Source organism: Tiliqua scincoides, chromosome 8 (genome assembly GCF_035046505.1).
Source record: "Tiliqua scincoides isolate rTilSci1 chromosome 8, rTilSci1.hap2, whole genome shotgun sequence".
Classification (NCBI taxonomy): domain Eukaryota; kingdom Metazoa; phylum Chordata; class Lepidosauria; order Squamata; family Scincidae; genus Tiliqua; species Tiliqua scincoides.
The window spans coordinates 29567339-29587845 of record NC_089828.1 but is presented as its reverse complement, the minus strand read 5'-3'; the positions used below and the strand labels follow the sequence as shown (position 1 = coordinate 29587845).

The 20507-nt window shown below is 46.3% G+C and overlaps 2 protein-coding genes across 2 annotated transcripts; one reads left to right on the top strand and one right to left on the bottom strand.

Annotated features, from left to right (window-relative positions):
* Nucleotide 1: 1 nt before the first annotated feature.
* C8H19orf44 (chromosome 8 C19orf44 homolog) lies at nucleotides 2–11659 on the bottom strand. The gene is made up of 8 exons (XM_066635061.1): nucleotides 11496–11659; nucleotides 9599–10210; nucleotides 6546–6861; nucleotides 5294–5370; nucleotides 4456–4912; nucleotides 4256–4351; nucleotides 1753–1919; nucleotides 2–432 (listed from the first exon to the last, which is right to left on the bottom strand). The coding sequence occupies exons 1-8, from the start codon at nucleotides 11583–11585 to the stop codon at nucleotides 349–351; spliced, it is 1899 nt and encodes a 632-aa protein (XP_066491158.1). The 5' UTR covers nucleotides 11586–11659; the 3' UTR covers nucleotides 2–348.
* A 462-nt stretch (nucleotides 11660–12121) lies between these two features.
* CALR3 (calreticulin 3) lies at nucleotides 12122–19015 on the top strand. The gene is made up of 9 exons (XM_066635534.1): nucleotides 12122–12224; nucleotides 13744–13845; nucleotides 14456–14659; nucleotides 15148–15242; nucleotides 16689–16898; nucleotides 17627–17740; nucleotides 17829–17972; nucleotides 18224–18316; nucleotides 18856–19015. The coding sequence occupies exons 1-9, from the start codon at nucleotides 12122–12124 to the stop codon at nucleotides 18994–18996; spliced, it is 1206 nt and encodes a 401-aa protein (XP_066491631.1). The 3' UTR covers nucleotides 18997–19015.
* Nucleotides 19016–20507: the final 1492 nt, after the last annotated feature.

The following is a 20507-nucleotide window of genomic DNA, read 5'->3' as shown; positions in this document are numbered from 1 at the left end:
CAGTTAAATTTTATTCAGGGTGGAGCAGGAAAAAATGTAGCACTAGAGTGATTTTTTTCCAGGCTACGTGCATAGTGTCAATAGAGGCGTGTAGTTTGAGTTCAGTAGACTTGGTCTCAGACCAATCCTGGAGGAGATTTCTATAAGCACAAGCTTGGTGTGACAGATGGCTGTTACAGTAGTTTCTGCTGAGACTTCTCTACCAAGGTCTTTGTATTGAATCAAAATCTAGTCATTGGGTTGCTTTCTTATCCATCAGTGCAATTGTCTTTGAGGTGGTGTTGGTGACTCTTCTGATGCAGAGAGCAGCAGCTACCTTTGCCTCTCCTCCCATTGGGTCAAAAGAGTCTAAAATGCCATTTGCCCCTGTTGTTCCAGTTCTTGTAAAGCTTGTTCCAGTGTCAGAGATGGGGGCTTGTTATGGTCAATGTACTACAAAGAAATGCAATTCAAGAAGATTCAAGAACAGGTCAGGGCACATGCCTGCACCTCCCTCTTCTACTCTATTGCATCATTAGAAGGAATACTGGACTGAATGCTTCCTTTCCATCAGAAATCTCCTAGTGAGGGGTACTTTTCTCGCTGGGGCAGGGCTGTGTAAATTTGCACACACAGGGATGGATCCAGGCTAAGTGGGAGGATTAACCTGCATTGAGAGCTTCCCTTGAAGGAGAACTCTCAGCTGAAAGTGTGAATTACTACAGTGTTGCAGCCACCTCAGATTCTAAGTATGTCTGAGCAAATGGTCTCATTTTTATGATGCTTTCCAGGTTTAGCTGGAATACAAGGAAGGAGCAGTTAGGTCCATCTTAGCTCAGAAATTTACTAAGTAGATGGGAAGATAGAACTCTTATATTGTGGATATTAGACTTACTAGACCTGACAGCTTGGCAACCAACCATCATCATTCTCACAAATCTGACTGCACTAAGTCTGCCATCTTGCCTTAAGCCCAGCCTGCAAGCTTTTTAAATATGAAAGTTTGAGTTTAAGTTGAAACCCACTTCCTTCAATAAGAATGAAGGCATCCTCCAGTACTATTCCTAAGCATCATGGAAGAGCAGCCATTTCTTTTAAAATGAGACAGAATGTTTGGGGGGGGGGAAGAGAGACATGTTTAAGCACTAGCTGAACTATAGTGAAAGTGTGAGAGATGTTAAGTTGAGGGGTGACCAAAGACCACATGGCTCTTTTAGACATTATTCCCTAGGCCAGTGTTTCTCAAACTGTGGGTCGGGAGCCAATTTCAGGTGGGTCCCCATTCATTTCGATATTTTATTTTTAATATGTTAGACTTGATGATATGTGACTGCATTTGGGGAAATGTTACAGACCTGTACTTTTAACAAGCTACTATGTATATTCTTTTAACAATGATAGTCAATGGGACTTACTCCTGGGTAAATATGGGTAGGATTGCAGCCTAGGATTGTAAAAAATTTTCCTGCTTGATGTCACCTCCGGTCATGACCACTTCTGGTGGGTCCTGACAGATTCTCATTCTAAAAAGTGGGTCCCAGTGCTAAATGTGTGAGAACCACTGCTCTAGGCTGTTTAAGAGGGTCACAGCAGCTTAGGACCCTGCAACTATTCCCAGTTATTTCAGATTTTCCAGCTCTATTAATTCAACCAAGCAGTATGCAAGGGCTTAGTCCAGGCTAGTACTATGAGCATGAAAAAGAGCAGCAGGATAGGGAGAAAAATATCCCCCTCACTGCCTCACACAACTTAACATCTCTCCCACAAGCTTACCGCCTTGGCTTCCTCCAGTGTATGGTAGTGGAACTCTTCTTCTTCCAGTGAAGCCACAACAGAGTTGTGAAGATGGCGACTGAACTCCACAAACTGCTGGATGAGTAGCACATTCTGCTTCAACAGGTCATTCAAAGCATAGACAGCTGGACTGTATGTTGTTAGGGCTGGAGGGAGAGGGACAAAGTAGCAGCAGCTTTTAAAGACCCAGACTTGAGGGGGAGAATTCCCCCCCCATTGCAGGATTGGGCCCAAAGGGCTCTAATGTTTAGGTTCACGCCCTGTTCTCCATCTAGAAACTGCCACAGCCCACAGTGCTTAGAATTTTTTTCTGGAGTGTGTTATGCGGGCGAATATTCAACCCTGGTCTGGTTAGAGCAGTGGTTCCCAAACTGGGGTTGATCTACCAGCCTGGGAAGCACGTAACTCCAGCCCTTTGTGGGGAAGGCAGCAATGTGATCCCTAGGATCATGCTGCTGCCAGGGGAGAGGGTTTTTTTTCCAGCTTAGCAGATGGAATGCTGGCCTCAGGAGCAGGAGAGCCTTGCAGTCACCTCTTCCAGGCTCCCCAAGTCTCTGTAATAGTAAAAAAAAACTAGAATGAAAGCCTCTTCCTGTTCTGGATTGAAAACCAGAAGTGGTTTTCATTCTAATTTTTTTTTTTTTTACTAGTTCAGAGGCTTGGGGGAGCCCTGCAGAGGTGTCTGTAGGGCTCCGCCCAGAGATGAAAAAAACCTCCCCCAGCAGCAGCACAATCCCTGGGAATTGCATTGCTACCTTGCCCCCCCCCCCCACACCATGCTTCCACCTCCCTTGTAAGAGTTTAGTAAGCACTGGGTTGGACAGAGTACTTCCTTTCCTCTGCTTCTATAGCGTCACTTTGTAGCCTAGAATGACTTGCGAGACCCAACCTGAAACAAAGACTTCAGTCTTCTATTAAAGAAAAAAAATCACATGCACATATTATACATAGGTGTGATCTACACAATTGTAGGAATTCGTTTTCATGGATGCATCTGTGCAAAGGACCACCATAAGGATGTCTGGATGGGGAGGGGGGTGTTAGGGAAGGTACTGAGAGAAGGCCAGCTGACCAAGGGCATTCACACACCCATCCTGCTCTCTACTTTCCCTCTGTGGCATCAGCAGCTGAACAGGGGACCAGCTTTTAAAATCTGGGAGTTTATCCCAGATAGCCTGGGATGGTGGCAATGGCTAGAACTGGTCCCATCCCAGGCTATCTGGGATAAACTCCCTGCCCAGGACAGCATCAGGGTTCTTGTTTAAAATCAAGACCACAATAATGTCTGAGAGCAATTGGATGGAACAACCCACTGCATTACTCATGAACATGGACCAACAAGGTAAGAGTCAAAAGACAACTAGTTTTTAAAAATCTAGAAGAAAAGGAATTAAACCAAAAAGGGTGGAGTGAGGAAAAATAAAAGCAGGTTGATGGGAAATGCCTGAACCCAGCTCAATGGACACATAGAAAATCTTGATCAAATGGATACAATAACCAGTAACACCTAGGAAATAGAGCTGAAATACTTCCCAAGACCAAACCCCTGGGGAAGCAAAATGATACAGACTGAATCCTGGCTTGTGCTGAAAGCAAATAAAACAAAAAAATTTATTCCGTGATGTGTCTAGTACAGCCCCTACTGCTAGCTACTTACATTGTTGCAGGAATCCCAGTTGCAGGCATCCCCTAAGAATACACTTAGTGGGTGTGCTTTCTGTGAACCAACATCAGTTTTCACAGCAGGCTTTGCGGGAAAATGCGCAGAGTATCTCTGCGCTTAAACTTAACTTCAACTTGAAGGTGTTACAGTGTCACCTGACTAGATGAGTCAAACTCAACTGGCCCCTCCAGCTCACCTCTTTCCCTAGATCAAGGGCTTCCAAATCCTGGCCTATGGACCGAATCCTACATTACAAATAAGCTGTCTGGATGCAGTGCTTTCCATTCCACACCACAGCCACCCTTCTTCACACCCTTCTCCCACAGCCTCGTGTGGGCAGCTGCACATTTTTCTAGGGGCAGCGGCTACCCGGCTTGAGGCTGTGAGATGACTAAGTGCAAAGAAAGGTGACTGCAGAATGGAACGGAAAGCACTGAGCCCCAACAGCTTATTTGTAACGCAGCAGGTCACAGTTTGGATACTGCTGCCCTAGACACAATTTTGACTGTCCAGTTGGTAGGTGTATGCATGTCAATCTGAAGCTTGCCTACTCCAGTCAAGGAGAATGACCCTGAATCCATGCAAGCACACAACTGGCTGGTAATGACATTCAAACAAAGGAAAAAAGCAGCTGTAAGAACATGTCTCAGTTGTTTCTAAATGACTGCACAAGAACTTCTGAAGAGTTTGAAGTGTTCAAAAAAAGAGGAAAACAATGCAAAAAAATGGGAAAAACAAGGCATTCCTCACAAGAGGTGACTGTGATAGGCTGAGTGAAAGGCATAGATAGTGCAAATCAAAAAAGAGGGAGGACCATACCTTCCACAGTGTCCAGGCTCACCACGTGACTGGCAATAGGTGGGGCTACCACAGCACTTCCTCCTGCAGTCTGGCCAAGAGTAGCTGCAGCCTCAGCTGTGGAGACCAAAACAGTTTTGAGTTAAGTTCAAGGAAGCTCTGGTCCTAGGCCTAAGAAGCCACAGATTTTGAAAGAAGGTTTGTATCTCACCCTGACTTACTTTGTAACCAGTGATAAGTGAGTGAACTGCAGCTTGTCTGCACAGCTGCTTCCTTCACCATTATCCTCAGTGGCTTGGTGCTTCTTTTACCTGCTGGAGAAGAGCTAACAGAGGACAAACTGGATGGCCTGGAATGCACAGAACTGCTTGAACTGCCCTGGGATTCCTCTGAGGAATACTGACTCTCCATTTCCTCAGACACAGAGGGCTCAAAGTCATCAGAATACTCTGCACTAATAGAACTCTCTGGTTTCCTTGAAGAATGTTCAGCAGAACTGCCATTTAGTTGCTCGGAGATTTCAGTCTCTCCCAAATCCTCTACTTCCTCATCTTCCTCCACAGTTGCTGTTTTCTCCATTGTGGCATTTGAGGCCTTAAAGGTGCTTGGGGTAGTGACGGGAAATAGGGCAGTGGCCTGTTCCTTGCTTGATTCGCCAGCTGCCTGCACTGTCTTGGCCTGGAAAATGCATTCTTCAATGAGCGTAAGTCTAGCTACAACATGAACAAGCAGAACAAGCAGTCAAAACACATCATGCAACCCCAATGCTTGCAGTATTAAACATTATCCTAGTAGAAACCAGGCAGTTCAGTTACAATCCCACTGCATCCACCCTTGGAATAAGAGTTTCCCACAAGCACTAGAAAGGGTGGATCTTTGAAAAGAGGATCTTTGTTGTGTTCCAGATGACTGTCAGTCCAATCCTATCCACACTTTCCTGGAAGTAGGCCCCATTGACACTAATGGGACTTACTTCTGGGTAGACATGCATAGGATTGGCTGCGAGTTGCTTTCTCAGTACCTAAAGATGCCTCTGTGACAGCACAATGGATGTTTTACCTTTATTTTAGGTTCCTCCTCCTGGCTGACCATGCTGGGTGCCAAGTCATCAAGGCTCAGAACATTCACTCTAAAATCTGTAATTGGGAGGGACATTGTCACTTAGTGGGGCAGCCCATGATCTCAAAAGTTATCACATTAAAAAGACATGATAAATTCGCAGAAATCATATCTTTTCAGAAATCATATCCTATGTCTTAAAAAGAGGCTGAGCTTTTCCACTTGCTGATTAGCCAGAGCTTGCAGAAGAGACAATTCAGAACTCAGGTCCTTCCTGAGGATACGGTCTCCACAGTGTGGTTTCAGCTTATAAAGCCCCATTCATTTTCTTTAGGGAATTTATAACTCTTCTTTAATACAAATGAGGAACAAAATTTAAAAGTAACATGCAATATAAAATCAGGAGAGTCCAAAAATGCAACCATCCAAAATGACCTGACCCCACTACAGCAAGGCATAAGCCCTAAATGATGTGTGCACATGCATGCATGTCACTGACTTAGTCTGCAAGCTCCTAGATCTGGCACACTGCAACAGGGAGCTGGTTCCTAAATTCCACAGCCACAACTGAAGGGACTAGTTCAACAATTCAAGAGACAGTGGGACCACTAAGAACTGTCAGCTACAGAATGTAGGGGGAGAGATATCTGAGAGAACGAATTCTCTCACATGTCCTGGGAGCTTAGTGTGAAGAGACACTCCTCAGCAGTCAGACTGCTCATCTCCCCAGGGACAGCCAGTCATGTCCTTAAGCCCCAAAGCCTGCAATAACACTAACAGCCCAATCCTAACAACCATTCCAGCGCCAATGCAGATGCAATGCAGCCCCGAGGAAAGGGAACAAACATTCTCTTACCTTGAAGGGGCTTCTGTGACTGCCCCCCACACACTAAAGAATGCAGAGCATCCCCATTGGTACAGCTGCATCAGTGCTGGAAGTTGGTTAGGACTGGGCTGTTAATCAAGGTGTGGCCACTAGGGAAACTGGCACTTTCCTCAAGTTCCTTCCTAGAAAGAGCTGCCTGCCTCAGCGCCACTAAGACTGCCCATCTGTCAACTCTTAACTTCTTGTAAATGAGTCTCACCAAACAATCTTTAGCTACAATCTTTAGCTCTCCTTTGCTCTTCCCTTTATTTCTCTCTGCTCTGACAGCACAATCCTATGCATACTTACCTGAGAGTAAGCCCCACCACACACAATGAGATTGACTCCTAAGTACACATGGCTAGCATTGCACTGTGGGTGACTCACCGCTGCTACTGCTAGAGTGCGTGTCATCCGCTTCTGAAAACAGCTCATCCAGCGATCTGATGACACTCCGTCCAGACAAAGATCTCCCGCTTGGGAAGATGGAGCTCACAGGGGAAGAGGCATCTGGTCCACTGTCCTTCAGGGAGGACAATGACAAACCAGACGCTGCCCTGCTCAGCCTTGGAGTGTTTCTACTTGGTGGGGAGGGAGTCCTGTGGGAGAGTCTCTTCTGATAATTTCTAGCAGGAAGAGGAGATCTTAAGCTGGGAGGGGAAGGTGTCTTTGGAGGGGATTTGATCTGACTCTTCAGGAAGGACTTTGTTGGGGGAGAGGAGAAAGAAAGAGATTTATGCAAACTTTATCATTCTGAAAGCAGAAAAAAATGCTTTGTAGTATTCAGACAAGTAGATAGCAAAACAGCTTTGACCTTTGCACTGAGAAGCTAGAAATATAATTGCCTAGTCTAGTCCATGTGAAGCACATTTTAGTCCCACTGAATTTTGTAGGCAAGTGAGGAATGTCACAGGCATCTCTTGCATTGAAATCATTGGGAGTACTTTGCTTTGATTGGGCCCAAAATGGTTTTAAAGTCAAAAACCCACAGAGGTCTTGGTTTTGAGGATCTCAGAAACATCTCCTTGGTCCTGATCCAGTCTGAGCTATGCACCCCAGCACTTATGATCTACAAAATCAGTACTATACTTTCTTCAGATTCTATCCTTCAAAGTGAGGTCAGCATTCACGAAAAGAAAGGACTTCTCTGTTTGAGTCCAGAATCTTGGGCATCATCTCTCTGGCTGCCTCCCAGATGTCTCTGCAAGGCAAGTAAAAGCCTTTCATCTTTGTCAAAAAGTCTTACAGCCCAATCTTGAGCTGCCTGGAGCATGGGACTGCTGTGCAGCCAAAAATGGCTGCTTTGGTATCCAGTGCACACTGGGTAGCTCTTGAGCCACTGCAGAAATGAGGAGTCCTGTGTTGGGCTGTGAGGGCTGACATGGGTCTCAGAATTTGGAGGAGCTGAGCTCTGTCAGTCCCACCCCTCGCCACATCGCCTCCCCCACCCCGGAACGACCCCCCCCCACTCACATCACTGTCTGGAGGTCTGGGTGAGCTGCTGAGTGGTAGAACATTGGCCCAGTGCTGGAGCTGGCCCAGCACGAGCTCAGATTGGGCTAACTCCAGCACTGGGCCTGTGGTAATGGTCACAGACACGCCTTACAGCACATTTGTGACAGTGTGTGCCAGTGGTAAGCCAGTGCACAGGGCTCTGAATCGGACCCTTAATGGGCTAAGAAACTGATTTTCCCTTCTGTTGTTTTGCACCTTATTGATCCTAGGTACTTTTCATATTGTTATACAGTACAGGTGGAGCCTATTTATCTGAGTTAGTTCCATTCCGTGACTTGTCTGGATTAACAAAAACGTGTTGTGCTAAATTCCATAGAGTTAAGCAAATACGCTGCAGCCTGACACTTGGGGCTGGAAGGAAACTAAGGCAGCTGTTCTTAATCCCATCGCCTGCCCTCCACTCCTTCGCCTCCTTTCACAGGTGGGATGCTGAGCTTTTAAGAGTCCAGTCCTCTGTGTTTCTACTCAGAAGTAAGCCCCATTGTAGTCAATGGGGCTTAGTCCCAGGAAAGTGTGGAGAGGATTGTAGCCTAAATCTCCTGCTTTGGCTTGCTGGGAAGACTTGTAGGCTGAAGTAAGGAGAGCCTGCACCATCTCAGTGGGAGGGATTTGGCAAACACTCCCTGGGTTTTTTAAAGCAATCCCCTCTCCTCCCCCTCCTGCTTCCCCCTCCTCAGCCCTCCCAGCTGTCCCCACTTCTTTCACAGGTGGGATGCTGAGCTTCTATGAGTCCAGTCCTATGCTTTTCTGCTCAGAAGTAAGCTCCATTGTAGTCATTTCCTGTACTCCCAGGAAAGTGTGGAGAGGACTGTAGCCTAAATCGAATGCTTTGCTTGTTGGGAAGGCTTGCTTGCTGGACTGTTGTTTCCATAGGCTGGAGAGCCTGCACCATGGGGGGAATTGGGCAAACACTCCCTGGTTTTTTTTAAAGCAATCTTCTCTGTTGCTACCGCACCTGCCCTTGTGTGTGTGAATGAGTGAGCTCCACCTTGCTGCACATGCTCTGGCTACAGAGGTTTTCTGCCCCCCCTTCCCCTCTTCAGCCTCTTTGCTGGCTCAGGGGCTCCAAAAGTGATACTGTTCCTTCACAAGGGGAACCTCTTCCATGGCTCCAGGGCTATTTCCCTGACTGGGCCAGTTGGAGCGTTTTTGCAGTGTTTTGGGCTGCCTTGAAATGAGAAGCCAGCGCAGGGCAAAGCTGTGTGTGACTTTCAGTTCCCCCCACCAGAGACAAATCCGCAGATAAAAAAAATCTGTGGATAAATAGGTTGCACCTGTATTTTAAATATCTGCATTGTACATTGCTGTGAATTTTTTAAAAGAATTTAAGAATGGAACAAAATTACACATATTTTGTGATCTTAAGCCATTTCTACCCAACATTCTGTAAATGCAATAGGGATCAAATGTGTACACCTGCGGACTGGGCAAAAATGGGTTAAAATGTATATTTGGAAGCTAGTCCCACTGATTTCAGGGGAACCTGCTTCAGAGCAAATGGGAATCGGGCTGCAACGAAAGGCAAAAACCACAGATTCACAACAGGAATACAGTAACTGGGAGACTCTTTCTGTTCACTAGCAAAGTGCCACCTATGGACCTGCAGTATATACAGAACCAGGTATTCACCCCAACCCATGTTCTAAACCAAACTCTAAGCAACCACTTTTTCCTGAGCTAGAATAAAGTTTTATCTAAATCAATATTTTTGATTTTTAGTTCTGAAGAAGGAAGAATTCTCTCCCATGCACAGCAGTGGATCTTGGAACTGCAAACAGGCATGTCACACATGCAAATCACAAGCTTTACATAATTTAGTTATTCAGCTTCTACACCCAAGCAAAAGATCTGAACCCCAGGGAAGCTGTTTTTGTGCCCTTTTACCAAGCTCTTTTAAGGCCTGAACTTTGAAAAATAACAATTACCTTTCCCCCAAGGCTGAGTCCAGAAAGTTCCTTCTCATATTTCCAGAGGCCTCCCAGGAAATGTACCTCACCATCTTCCTCACTGTCAGGACCAGCTCTGTCTCCGAGAGGCACATTCCTATCTGAAACAGGAATCACGTTCTCCTTTGGACCTGTTTCTCTCTTTGGGGATCCAAGGCCTCCTCTTCTTACTTCCACCCCTTGCACAGGATCTTGGCTAGACTTGCTCCAGAAAAGCTCCTCTTCTGACAGCTCCTGACTGATTTCACTGGTCTCCAGTCTGACTTTCCGGCTCCTGATCTTGCTTTCAATCTGTGCCAGCTTCCTCAGGACAGCACTGGACCTAGAGGCAGTGCTGGGGTCTGTCTTTGCAGTAAGATGGAGCCCAGTTGTTCCACCATCTTTGGTTCCTAAAGGCTTTTGTTTTAGAAACCGGCCAGGAGGCCTGGACAACATAAGGGGTTCCATCGATCTCTCATCATCCATCTCTTTCCTTCTTGTCTGGGGGCTAGTGCCTGAGATACTGCTCAGATCGCTGGCCAAGTGAATGGAGAGGCAACTGTCACTACTGTTTTTGACTGCAAGGTGAACAGGTCTGTTGCCAGAATGTTCCTGTGAGAAGAAAACAAAAGCATAAGAGCCCTGCTGGATCAGACCAAGGTGGATCCATCCAGTTGAACACTCTGTTTCCAAGAGTGATCAACCAAATGTCCCAGTGGGAAGCTCACAAGCAGGGAAGGAAAAGCAACAGCCTCCTCCTTCTGTTGCCCCCCTGGCAGCTACCTATTAAGCAGCATACTGCCTTTGAACACAGAAGTCCCACACAGCTTTCATGGCTAAGAACCACTGATGGATCACTCCTCCTTTTCCATTAATTTGTCACAATCCCATACGTGTTTATGTGGAAGTCTCACTATGTTGAATGAGGCTTACTCTCAGCAGGGATGTGCAGTGGTGAGGCAGGTGAGGCAGAGTTTCCCCACTGGAGTCCTTCAAAAAGCAGCACCACCACCATGTGAGGCATGCAAATACTCACAACCCAAGCGCTCTGCACATGGGTTGTGAGTGCTTGCACACCTATATGGTGGCAGTGCTGCTTTTCGAAGGACTTCGGTAGGGAGGTTCTGCACGTTGGCTGTGAGTGCTTGCACGCCTCACACGGTGGCAGTGCTGCTTTTTGAAGAACAGTGTGGAAGTTCTGTGCCTGGGTTGAGTTCTTGTGTGCCTCACATGGCAGCAGTGCTCCTTTTCAAAGAACTCCAGTGGGGACGTTCTGTGTGTGGGTTGTGAGTGCTTGCATGCCTCACCTGGCAGTGGTGCTGGTTTTCGAAGGACTCTGGTGGGAATGCTCTGTGCATGGGTAGTGAGTGCTTGCATGCCTCACACAGTGGTGGTCCTGCTTTTTGAAGGTCTCCGGTGGGGTGGCTCTGCCTCATCTGCCTCCCCACCCATTGCACGTCCCTGCCTCTCAAGTACATATATATAGGATTATATATAATCCTCTTTTAAAGGGACATAAATCAGTGGCTCTCACCGCATCTGGTTGCCGTAAGTAACAAAATTTGGTAAGTTAAATTTCCTGAATTGCTACAAAAAGAAGAAGAAAGAAAGAACAGCCACTCATGCACCCTAGGGGTGAAATAAAATGCACTCTTTACATGCTCAGGGGCACTCTCATCTCAAGAGGCACTCTTATTAAGGGAAGTTTCAATGGACAGAAAAAGTCTAAGACCACCCAACCCTAAGGAGGACATCCATGACGTCATCGTGCAACACGTCATCCAGAGTGCCGCAGTGACGTCACAGTGTTCGCTCCCCAAAAGGTGGCATGACCTCATAGCGAAGCTCGACCAATCAGGGCTGTTCCAACTGCGGCCGCCCACCCAGCATTCCTCACCTGCGCCCCTCTCGCGGCGGCTCGACTCCCGGCCAGCTGAGCCTGAGCGCGACCGAGCGCCGCGCTCCTGCCCTCCGCCCGCCGTATCATTGTGCCGGTCAGACCATGGCCTCCGGGAGCCCGTCAAGGCGAGGCCTCAAAGCCAGCCCTTTCCACTTGGGGCCGCGTCGCCTGGCAACACCGGCCGTAGAGGGCTCCCGCGCTTCATGGGTTTGGAGGCCCACGTGCGGTTCTCTGTCATTGGCTCAAAAGAGGTGGATGAGAGAGAGAGACAGAGAGAACAACCAATCAGCGAAGTGTAGGTTCAAGGATGCCCAATTAACGCTGAGCGCCTAAAGTCATGTGTGCCGCCTTCTCCGTGGCTCAGCCAATGAGCGATCGGAATGGGCTTAAAGGGCTGGTGCTCTGGCTAACCAGTCCCCGCGCGTTCCATTGATAGTCTCGTGAGGGACGTAAAATGTGACCAATCAGATTATGAGTGTGGGGGTGGGCGAAGTGCCAGCATCCAATAAACACTTCTCTGAGCGGAGGGTGGGAAAAGACACGGCCAATAGGAAGAGAGCGTTCTGTGAAGCGCGCGAAAGGCCGTTTCCCTGGAGCCGTTGTGGCCTGGCCTGGGCAGGCTGATGGAGCGCATTCCACGAACACAGGCCCTGGTGGTCTTTGTGTTGTCCCTGGCCTGGGCTGCCCGCAGCACTGTCTATTTCCAGGAACAGTTCTTGGACGGAGGTGGCGGCCTGAAGGGGGGTCACGGGTGGGGCCGGACCACCGTGTGGGATTCAAGCCTTGACACGGCCTCCCTTAACACGCGAGTTGGCCTGTTCACGCGAGCACTCACGGGTTTACCCTGGCCCTGTTCCCGATGGGGAAGGCTGCAGTCCCATGAGGTCAGGAAGGAAAGTGGCGCCTGGAAGGGCTGTTTCACGACTCCCTGTCGCCTCCCTCAGGCTCTCTTGGGGACTCCACCAGGGACGTGCAGTGGGTGGGGAGGCAGGTGAGGCAGAGCCTCCCCACTGGAGGGCTTCGAAAAGCAGTGCTCCTTTTTGAAGCCCTTCAGTGGGGAGGCTCTGCCTCACCTGCCTCCCCACCCACCGCACGTCCCTCAGTACCCTCACACCTCACTCAGTGGTGGCGCTTTCTGAAGGACTGCAGTGGGGAGGCTCTGCCTCACCTGCCTCCCCACCCACCGCATGTCCCTCAGTACCCTCACACCTCACACAGTGGTGGTGCTTTCTGAAGGACTCCAGTGGGGAGGCTGTGCCTCACCTGCCTCCCCACCCACCGCACATCCCTGAGTACTCACACAGTGGTGGCACTGCTCAAGTATCCAGCACAGGTTTGGTGCAACTGGGGACATAACTTGGAGTAAGGGGATTTCAGTCCCCTTACCCCAAGCAACGGCCCAGGCAGCCCTATGGAGCTACTCAAATCTGCACCCATGATCTTGCAGGCGCAAATCAGAATGGACCGAGTAACGGCACTGGGACCAGGGCCTGAGATCCAGCCTATGCCACTGTGGCTGGCCCTATCCCCTCCCTGATCCAATCCATCCCCTGGGCCACCCTCACCCCACCCAGAAGTGCCCCCTCCCTGCCTCTGTTCTTCCCTCCCTCTGCCCTTTCCTAGCTCCAGTGCCAGTCCACCTGTGCCAGCACAGACTCATGCTGTTCCAACACCGCTCCACTGGGCCAGCATATTCTGTGCGCTGGGCCAGCCTGCTTCCGAGTAGCTGCAAACGTGCTTTATGGGGGGGATAGGATTGCGCTGTTGTTGTTTCTACCTTGGAGTTGGTCATCAAGAGGGTCATCAACCTCCCTCTAAACCTGGAGGTTCCTTATAGCCATCATAGCTAATATCCATTGATACAGGCTTGTCCTCCTCTGTAGTCTAATCTTCTTTTAAAGCCATCTAAACCAATGGCCATCACCACTACATCTTGTAGCAACAAACTCTACATGGAAGCTGAATAGGCTTAATAAAATTCTATACAGTATATGCATGCAGAGAAACAGATACGCACGTGGTTCAGTTGAGTGTTGATATCCATCTTATTCTATGGATATGCCTATACATGTGCTGTCTGTGTGTTTATCCAGTGTGCCTCTTATAAATGTCATTAGCTCTTTGCCTTTTTGTGCATAGTGTTCCATTTTAAGTAGGATTCAATTTCTGTAGGGGCTTACACATTATGGGCAGATATTTACATCTGTCAGCAAATGGTTCCTCTTTTTTGTTCCCCTTTTAACAGCAAGATGGCAGGAGAGATGGGTGCTTTCTCAACATAAATCGAACTATGGAAAATTTAGGCTGACAGCTGGAAATTTTTATGGCAACCAAGAAACTGACAAAGGTTTGGAAGATATTTATTAGACATTTGTTGGTATAGCAACTTCAGTCTTTATAACTGCTTTTAAGAAACTGATAAATAACTGACTTGGAGGAGATTCCATAAGGCTAAGGCTAATAGGTAGCCTTTTCCCCACCCCTCCATCCCATTGCTTTGGCTTCCACAGTGTTCTCCTTTCCCCTGATCATCACTGCCCTAGTCCCCAAACATGTTTCCTCTTGATCCTGGACATGTGAACTGTACACAAATGGTCCTCATGGAGCACCAAGAGGGTGAGATAGCTGCCAGCCATTGAGTGGAAGGAACCATGGTTGGAGTTAGCCCATCTAACTTGACCATGTAACTGAATGCTATGGTTTACATTAAACCATGCTGTGGTTTACATTAAAGGTAAGCTAAGCATCAAATATGGAGGAAATTTAAAAGTGTGACTCCGAGTTTTTAGTTTTGCTCATGAAAGACAATGTCTGGATTTACAATGCAAAAAAAAAAACCTCAAGTGTGCCAACCATGCTGACCAATCAGTGTTATTAATAATACCACTTCAGTGGTATTTGTTGATAAAAATACTTCACAGTTCTGCGGTTTTTGTGTCATCTGTTGCATGCTGTAGGTCTGCAGACAAGTGAGAACTTAAAGTTTTATGCCATCTCGTCCCGATTTAAGCCATTCAGCAATAAAGGAAGACCTCTGGTCATCCAGTACACAGTAAAGCATGAACAGAAGATCGATTGTGGTGGGGGATATGTGAAAATCTTCCCCTCCAACTTGGACCAGAAGAACATGAGTGGAGAATCCCTGTATTACATCATGTTTGGTGAGCTGATCTGGGCTGTAAGTGGCTGAGACCAGGTCCTAAAATTTGCCCTGTTTAGATCCATTATGGATGCACAGAGCAAAAATGAGAGGGACGGATAGAAAGATCTAAATGCAGCAAAACTCTTTCATTAGCAAAATGAATGTGCAGATTCTAAAAATCCACCCAGGATGCGTGTTACTGAGAGAAAGATTCATCCTTTTTTGATTCCTTGACTTCCTTGGGCAAACAAATTTCTAGTGGTCAGGTTGTTAGATTGTAATTTTGAGTCAGTGCTAAAGTTCATTAGGAAGCTGTGTTACTTGGAAAGTGTCGAGCATTTTGATTGAATATTAAAACCCATTTTTGCCCAGCTCACAGGTGTACACATTTGATCCCTGTTGTGTATATGCAACACTGGGCAGAAATGGCTTAAACTGTATATCAGGGGGAGGACTTTGGAAAGTTTAAAGAGGCCCAAGACAAGTCATCTGTGCTCTCTTTTTCAGGGCCTGACATTTGTGGATCTGATACAAAGAAAGTCCATGTCATTCTAAACTACAAGGACAAACTTTATCCCATTAAGAAACAAATCCGATGCAGAGTAAGTACACTACCAATTACAATATGACTATTGTCTTTCATCTTGAAAATGTATAAAGGTTGTGCCCCACAAGGGTCTTGCTCCAGGGCATTAGAAGCAGTTCATGGATTGCACGTGGATCAACTACTTTCCCAAACTATGGGTCCTGACCTGATTGTTGGTAAGTCATGAAACTGACAAACTGATAGCTGACAAGGAAAATGTATTGAGCCCTATGGAAAGTGAAATTGAGCCACACTTGCACATTTCCTTGTGAGTAAGCAATTGTGCCTCAGTTGAAGGGCAAGCCGAGAGGACCGCAGCGTCACCAGAATGGTCCGAATCCAGTGAATGCAGGCTCCAAAAAAACTTGAGAAGAAAGTCCTTGCCCCCAAATGACAAGGAAAATATATTAAGCCCTACGGAAAGGAAAACTGAGCTGCAGGTGTGTGTTTATTCAAGTGCAAGCCATTTAGTTATTTGATTTTTCTCTGTAAACCGCTTTGTGAACATTTAGTTGAAAAGCGGTATATAAATACTGTTGTTGTTGTTGTTGTAAATGATTGTGCCTCGGTCACTTTGAAGGGCAGGTTGAGGGGACCGCAAGGCCATCAGAATGCTCCTCATCTGAAGAATGTGGAACTCAACAAATGCTCCAGTAGCCCCCCCATAAACAACAGCAACAACAACAAAGAAAGTTGAAGCTTGAGCTACTAGTAAGATGAAACTTTTTTTAAAAAAACTTGCTTCATAAAGCTATGTGGGTTCCAATAGAGTGTCATTTTAAAAGTGGGTACCGGTGCTAAAAAGTTTGGAAACCACTGACCGAGACATTTTGTTTAGGTTATGGTGGAAAAGGTGGCTTCATTGTTGTGTTTTTGCTGTGCAGGATGAGTTTTCCTGGGTGATCCTCTTACCTAACCTTCTGAACAGATCTTTCCTCTGTCCAGGAAAGGGCAGGTGGTAATTACATTTGTTGCCTCTTAGCTGTTTTGGTCTCCTTTGAACTTCTAAAATCAGTCAGTGGTCATGGAAAACTCTGTCTCCCATTGTCCTCAAGCGTGGCGCAGAGGTAGAGGGCTCATTCTTTTCCTGTGTGTTGTTCCCTTTCATAGTGGAATATGTTGCGAGTGGCCTCTCTGTTTGCGGATGTGTGGTAAAATTGCTGGAACAATGTTTCCTGAAGCATGACTACATTCTTGCCAACCACATAGAATCTTGTGGCAACTTGATATTGTGACACAAACTTACATGAACTTGAGCTGTTTCATGGCTGACTCTTTATGCATCAGATGCAATGGTTTCTGTCCACAAAGCCTTTCGCCACACTAAATCCATCAAACTTTTAAGAACACACAAGACTACTTTTTGGTTTTTGCTGTACCACAGCTAGCCTCCTGTGGACACGTTTTCATGAAGTTGGTGGAGAGAGAAAACAGTCTTTATCTTCTCTGTAATTTGCTTTAGGTGGATGGATTTACTCACCTATATACGCTTGTTTTAAGACCAGATCACATGTATAAAGTGAAAATTGATAATGAAGTAGTTGCAGAAGGTGTCTTGGAAGATGATTGGGATTTCTTGCCTCCAAGGAAAATAAATGACCCCTCAGTAAAAAAACCAGAGGACTGGGATGATACTGCAGAAATAGAAGATCCAGAGGACACCAAGCCAGAGGTAATCATCTTGCTGGGTAGTTGAGTCCAGGGAGGGGCTGTAGCTCCTGCTTTGCATGCAAAAAGTTCCAGGTTTAGTTTTTGGCACTAGGTAGAACTTCTCTGTCTGAAATCTTAAGGGCCACAGCTAATCAGTATAGACGGTACCAGGTTAGAAGGACCAAAGCTCTCTCAGCTCTGGCCTCTTGCTATTTGTGGATAAAGAGCTATGTTGTGGGTCCATTTAGATTTGCTTCTTGTTCTATGTTCAGGTCTCAGGAAGGGAATATCACTTTTCTAGTGAAAATCGCTGCTTCTATTTTCCCCCCCTTTAAATCTATTTTGGACATTAACATATCAGAGGCTTCTGTGATGCCTCAGAAACTTGAAGGGGTTACTGAGTCATTTGAAGATAGTAGCCTTGTTGTCAGTACTGTGGTATTTAGTCGTTGAGCATCTCCCCCCCCCCCAAAAAAAAAAAACAACACAAAAAACCGACCAGTAAGCAAGGGGCCTGACTGAGCTAGCTCATTGGACCATGAAACTCACCTGATTTCCAGGATGGAAATGTGTGATCTCCCTGCATACTCAGTCCCACAGTTAAAAGTATGTTAACACCTACCTGTCATAAAAAGCAGGGTCACACATCCCCACCTTGTGTGTTTGCCCAGATCTGATGGTATCATTGTTTATTTCTCCCCAATTTCTTCCCTTTCTTCCCTTCATGCTTCCTCTCCTGCCCCCTTCCAGGATTGGGATGTTTCAGAATACATTGTGGACAATAGTGCTGAAAAACCTAAAGACTGGAATGAGGCAAAACAAGGCACCTGGGAACCCCCTCTGCTGAAGAATCCTCTCTACAGGGTATGACAACTTTTGCATGTTGAATGACTTTGAAGAGCTGAATGGCCATTCTGACAATGGGTACTGAAAAAAATCTGACTTATTTCAGGGGGAATGGAAACCCAGAAAGATTGCCAACCCCAAGTACCAAGGCATTTGGCCCCACCCACAAATTGACAATCTGGAGTACGTGCCAGATGCTAGCATCTCGATCTATAAGAACATCAGTGTTATTGGCTTAGATCTTTGGCAGGTCTGTTCCATGTTATTTATTTATTCAAAAGCATTCTATTTTTGTATTGACACTAATTAATTTTATTCTCATGATTTATAATAAAATACTTACCTGTGAATAATTAGACATTGATACGTGAATCTTTCTGGGCAGTGCTTAATAAAATATAATAATATCATTATGAAATGATCTCAAAATTAGTAAACCACTCCAAAGCCATTAACTGAAACGTGTCTGTACAGATTCTACTTTATATTTCTTCACTGCAGGTGAGATCTGGAACCATTTTCGATAACTTCTTAGTTACCGATGATGAGGCATATGCTGAAGAATTTGGTGATGAAACCTGGGGAGAAACAAAGGTAACATATGCAAATGATTTCAGGAGGACTCAACAAAGGGCCAGTCACAAACACACTTTCGACCTAACCTGCCTCAGAGAGTTATGTGAGTCTGTAGATCTTGTTCCTGAACCTGTTGCCCATGGAAGCCAAAAGTGGTGTTCCCTCAGCAAACTCTGCCTGAGGGCAACCAACACCCCAAGATGCCAGATTTCTTTCATGGTTTGTGGATGAGGCAGACAGAACAAGCTGACTAAGGGCCCAATCCTATCTAACTTTTCCGCACCGGTGTAGCTGTAATGCAGCCCTGAGGCAAGGGAACAAATAAATCCATACCTTGAGGAAGGCTTTGTGACTGCCTCCCCACCACAGGATACAGTGCGTGCCCCACTGGTACAGCTGCACCGGCACTGGAAAATTGGATAGGATTGGGCCCATAGTCCTTTTGTCCATCTGTGAACAGCTTCTGTGAATGTGTGGGTTTGCTCTAAACTTGCATGACTGGGAAAACAACCTGACTGGTTCCTATTTTTTTCTTTCCCCTCATGTAAACTTTTCAGTACCCTGAACAGCAAATGAATCAGAAGCAAATTGAGGACGAAAAGAAGATGAAACGAAAGGAAGGTGAAAAAGTGCCCCGGAAGAGAACCACTCGTAAGAATCGATCAGAGACCATCAAGGCCAAGAAGGAGGAGCTCTGATTTTTCTTGGAAGGCAACTGAAATGAGTTAACATAAAAATATGTTCGTGTGGGTGGGAGGGGGGTATTGCATGTATTTATTTATTTTACATTATCTTTTGAGAGCCTTATTGCGTCTTTATTGTTAAGGTAGCTTTAGTTTGATAAGCAAAGGAGGAGAGAGAGAGTGACATTTTCACAAATACGTATTTTGAAAAAATTCAATAAATGCTTTTGCAGTTCTTCTGCCCCTTCACAATTAATGTTTAATCATTTTTCCTGGGCAAGAGGCAGCCAGGCTTTGCTTTGTGTCTGTATCAGTGTGGTGCAGTGTAGGTGTATCTACCAGTCAAATTGGTTTCCCTACACACTTTTATCCATAGCATAGGGATAGCAGTGTTTGCCCTTCTGCCCAAGATGCAACTTCTGGTATAACTGTTCCTTGTAATAGCAGGGGGCTGAGAGTATCAGATGACTTCTCACCCAACCAATGGAACAGAATGAGTTGATCGGTGAGAAAGCTAAAAGGTACTGGGACTCTTTTCTGCAAAGAAAAGCTGCTTTATCCCACCACCACTCATCAATCATAAGAAAAGTGTGAGTGGAGCAAAATAAGTAAATGACTTTCCCACTCTTTTTCCTAAAGCTACTAGAATACAAGAAGTCTTATTTTGTGTTCAGAGAGCTATCTCAGGACCAAGGGAGTGTTTTCAAGGACCTTAAAAGAGTGTGTCAGCTTTTGTCTTAAGTAAAGTTTAAGGTGGCTCTCTTAGCTGCACTGGTTTCTGACAGGGAAATCAAAATGGAGAAATAAGCAGATCTTATGCAAATCTTCTGAGGTATGAGCTTTACCCATGTGGCAGGGCCAGTCCTACTATGAGATAAGAGGAGCTGGTAGCCTGAGGCCGAGGGCAGGGTGGGGGGCAAGCCATGCCCCCTGCCATGGGCAAGATTCCTTTCAACTCCTATGCCACTTGCCTATACACACTCTTCCAAGACTACAGTTTGACTCCAGGTGAGCAGAGGAAAGAAGAGAGCTCCCTTGAAAGAGGGGAACCGTGTGAAATAAACACACAAGTCTATAGCAAGGGTGAGTTCACCTGCTGGAAGGAACTTTTTGCCAAGAAAGGGACTGTTACAAGCCAAAAGTCTTGCTTCAGCAGCACTCAGGGGTGTGAGGGTGCTGGTAGCTCATTACACAAAGATACAGACTTAGGAGCCAGACATGTCAGGTTCAAGGAGCTTGCCATAACCAACAGCACACTCCCCTTTTGCATGGCTGGCCAGAAACACTCATGGAAAGGACAAAATAAGAGGTAGAGGTAGGTCTAGAATTCAAACTGGTCAGTCTACAAAACTGCTTTCTAACAACCGAGCCACTATGAGGCAAAGAGCACCTCCCAGAACACTTAATATTCCTCAGGCATACTGGGCTGGGATATTGCACATAATCAGAGGGGGCACTGATATAGGCCAGTCATAGGACTTGCATGTGACTCGGCCCCATCCGTTTAGCCACATATACCCATATCC

Coding starts and splice junctions, on each gene's coding strand:
- C8H19orf44 (XM_066635061.1), bottom strand. CDS start 11,585: ATGATACGGCGGGCGGAGGGCAGGAGCGCGGCGCTCGGTCGCGCTCAG. Junction 10,211..11,495: donor CCGCCGCGAGAGGGGCGCAG/GTGAGGAATGCT, acceptor TTCTTCTCACAG/GAACATTCTGGCAACAGACC. Junction 4,352..4,455: donor CACTTATCACTGGTTACAAA/GTAAGTCAGGGT, acceptor TGGTCTCCACAG/CTGAGGCTGCAGCTACTCTT.
- CALR3 (XM_066635534.1), top strand. CDS start 12,122: ATGGAGCGCATTCCACGAACACAGGCCCTGGTGGTCTTTGTGTTGTCC. Junction 15,243..16,688: donor AGAAACAAATCCGATGCAGA/GTAAGTACACTA, acceptor AATTTGCTTTAG/GTGGATGGATTTACTCACCT. Junction 18,317..18,855: donor AAACCTGGGGAGAAACAAAG/GTAACATATGCA, acceptor TAAACTTTTCAG/TACCCTGAACAGCAAATGAA.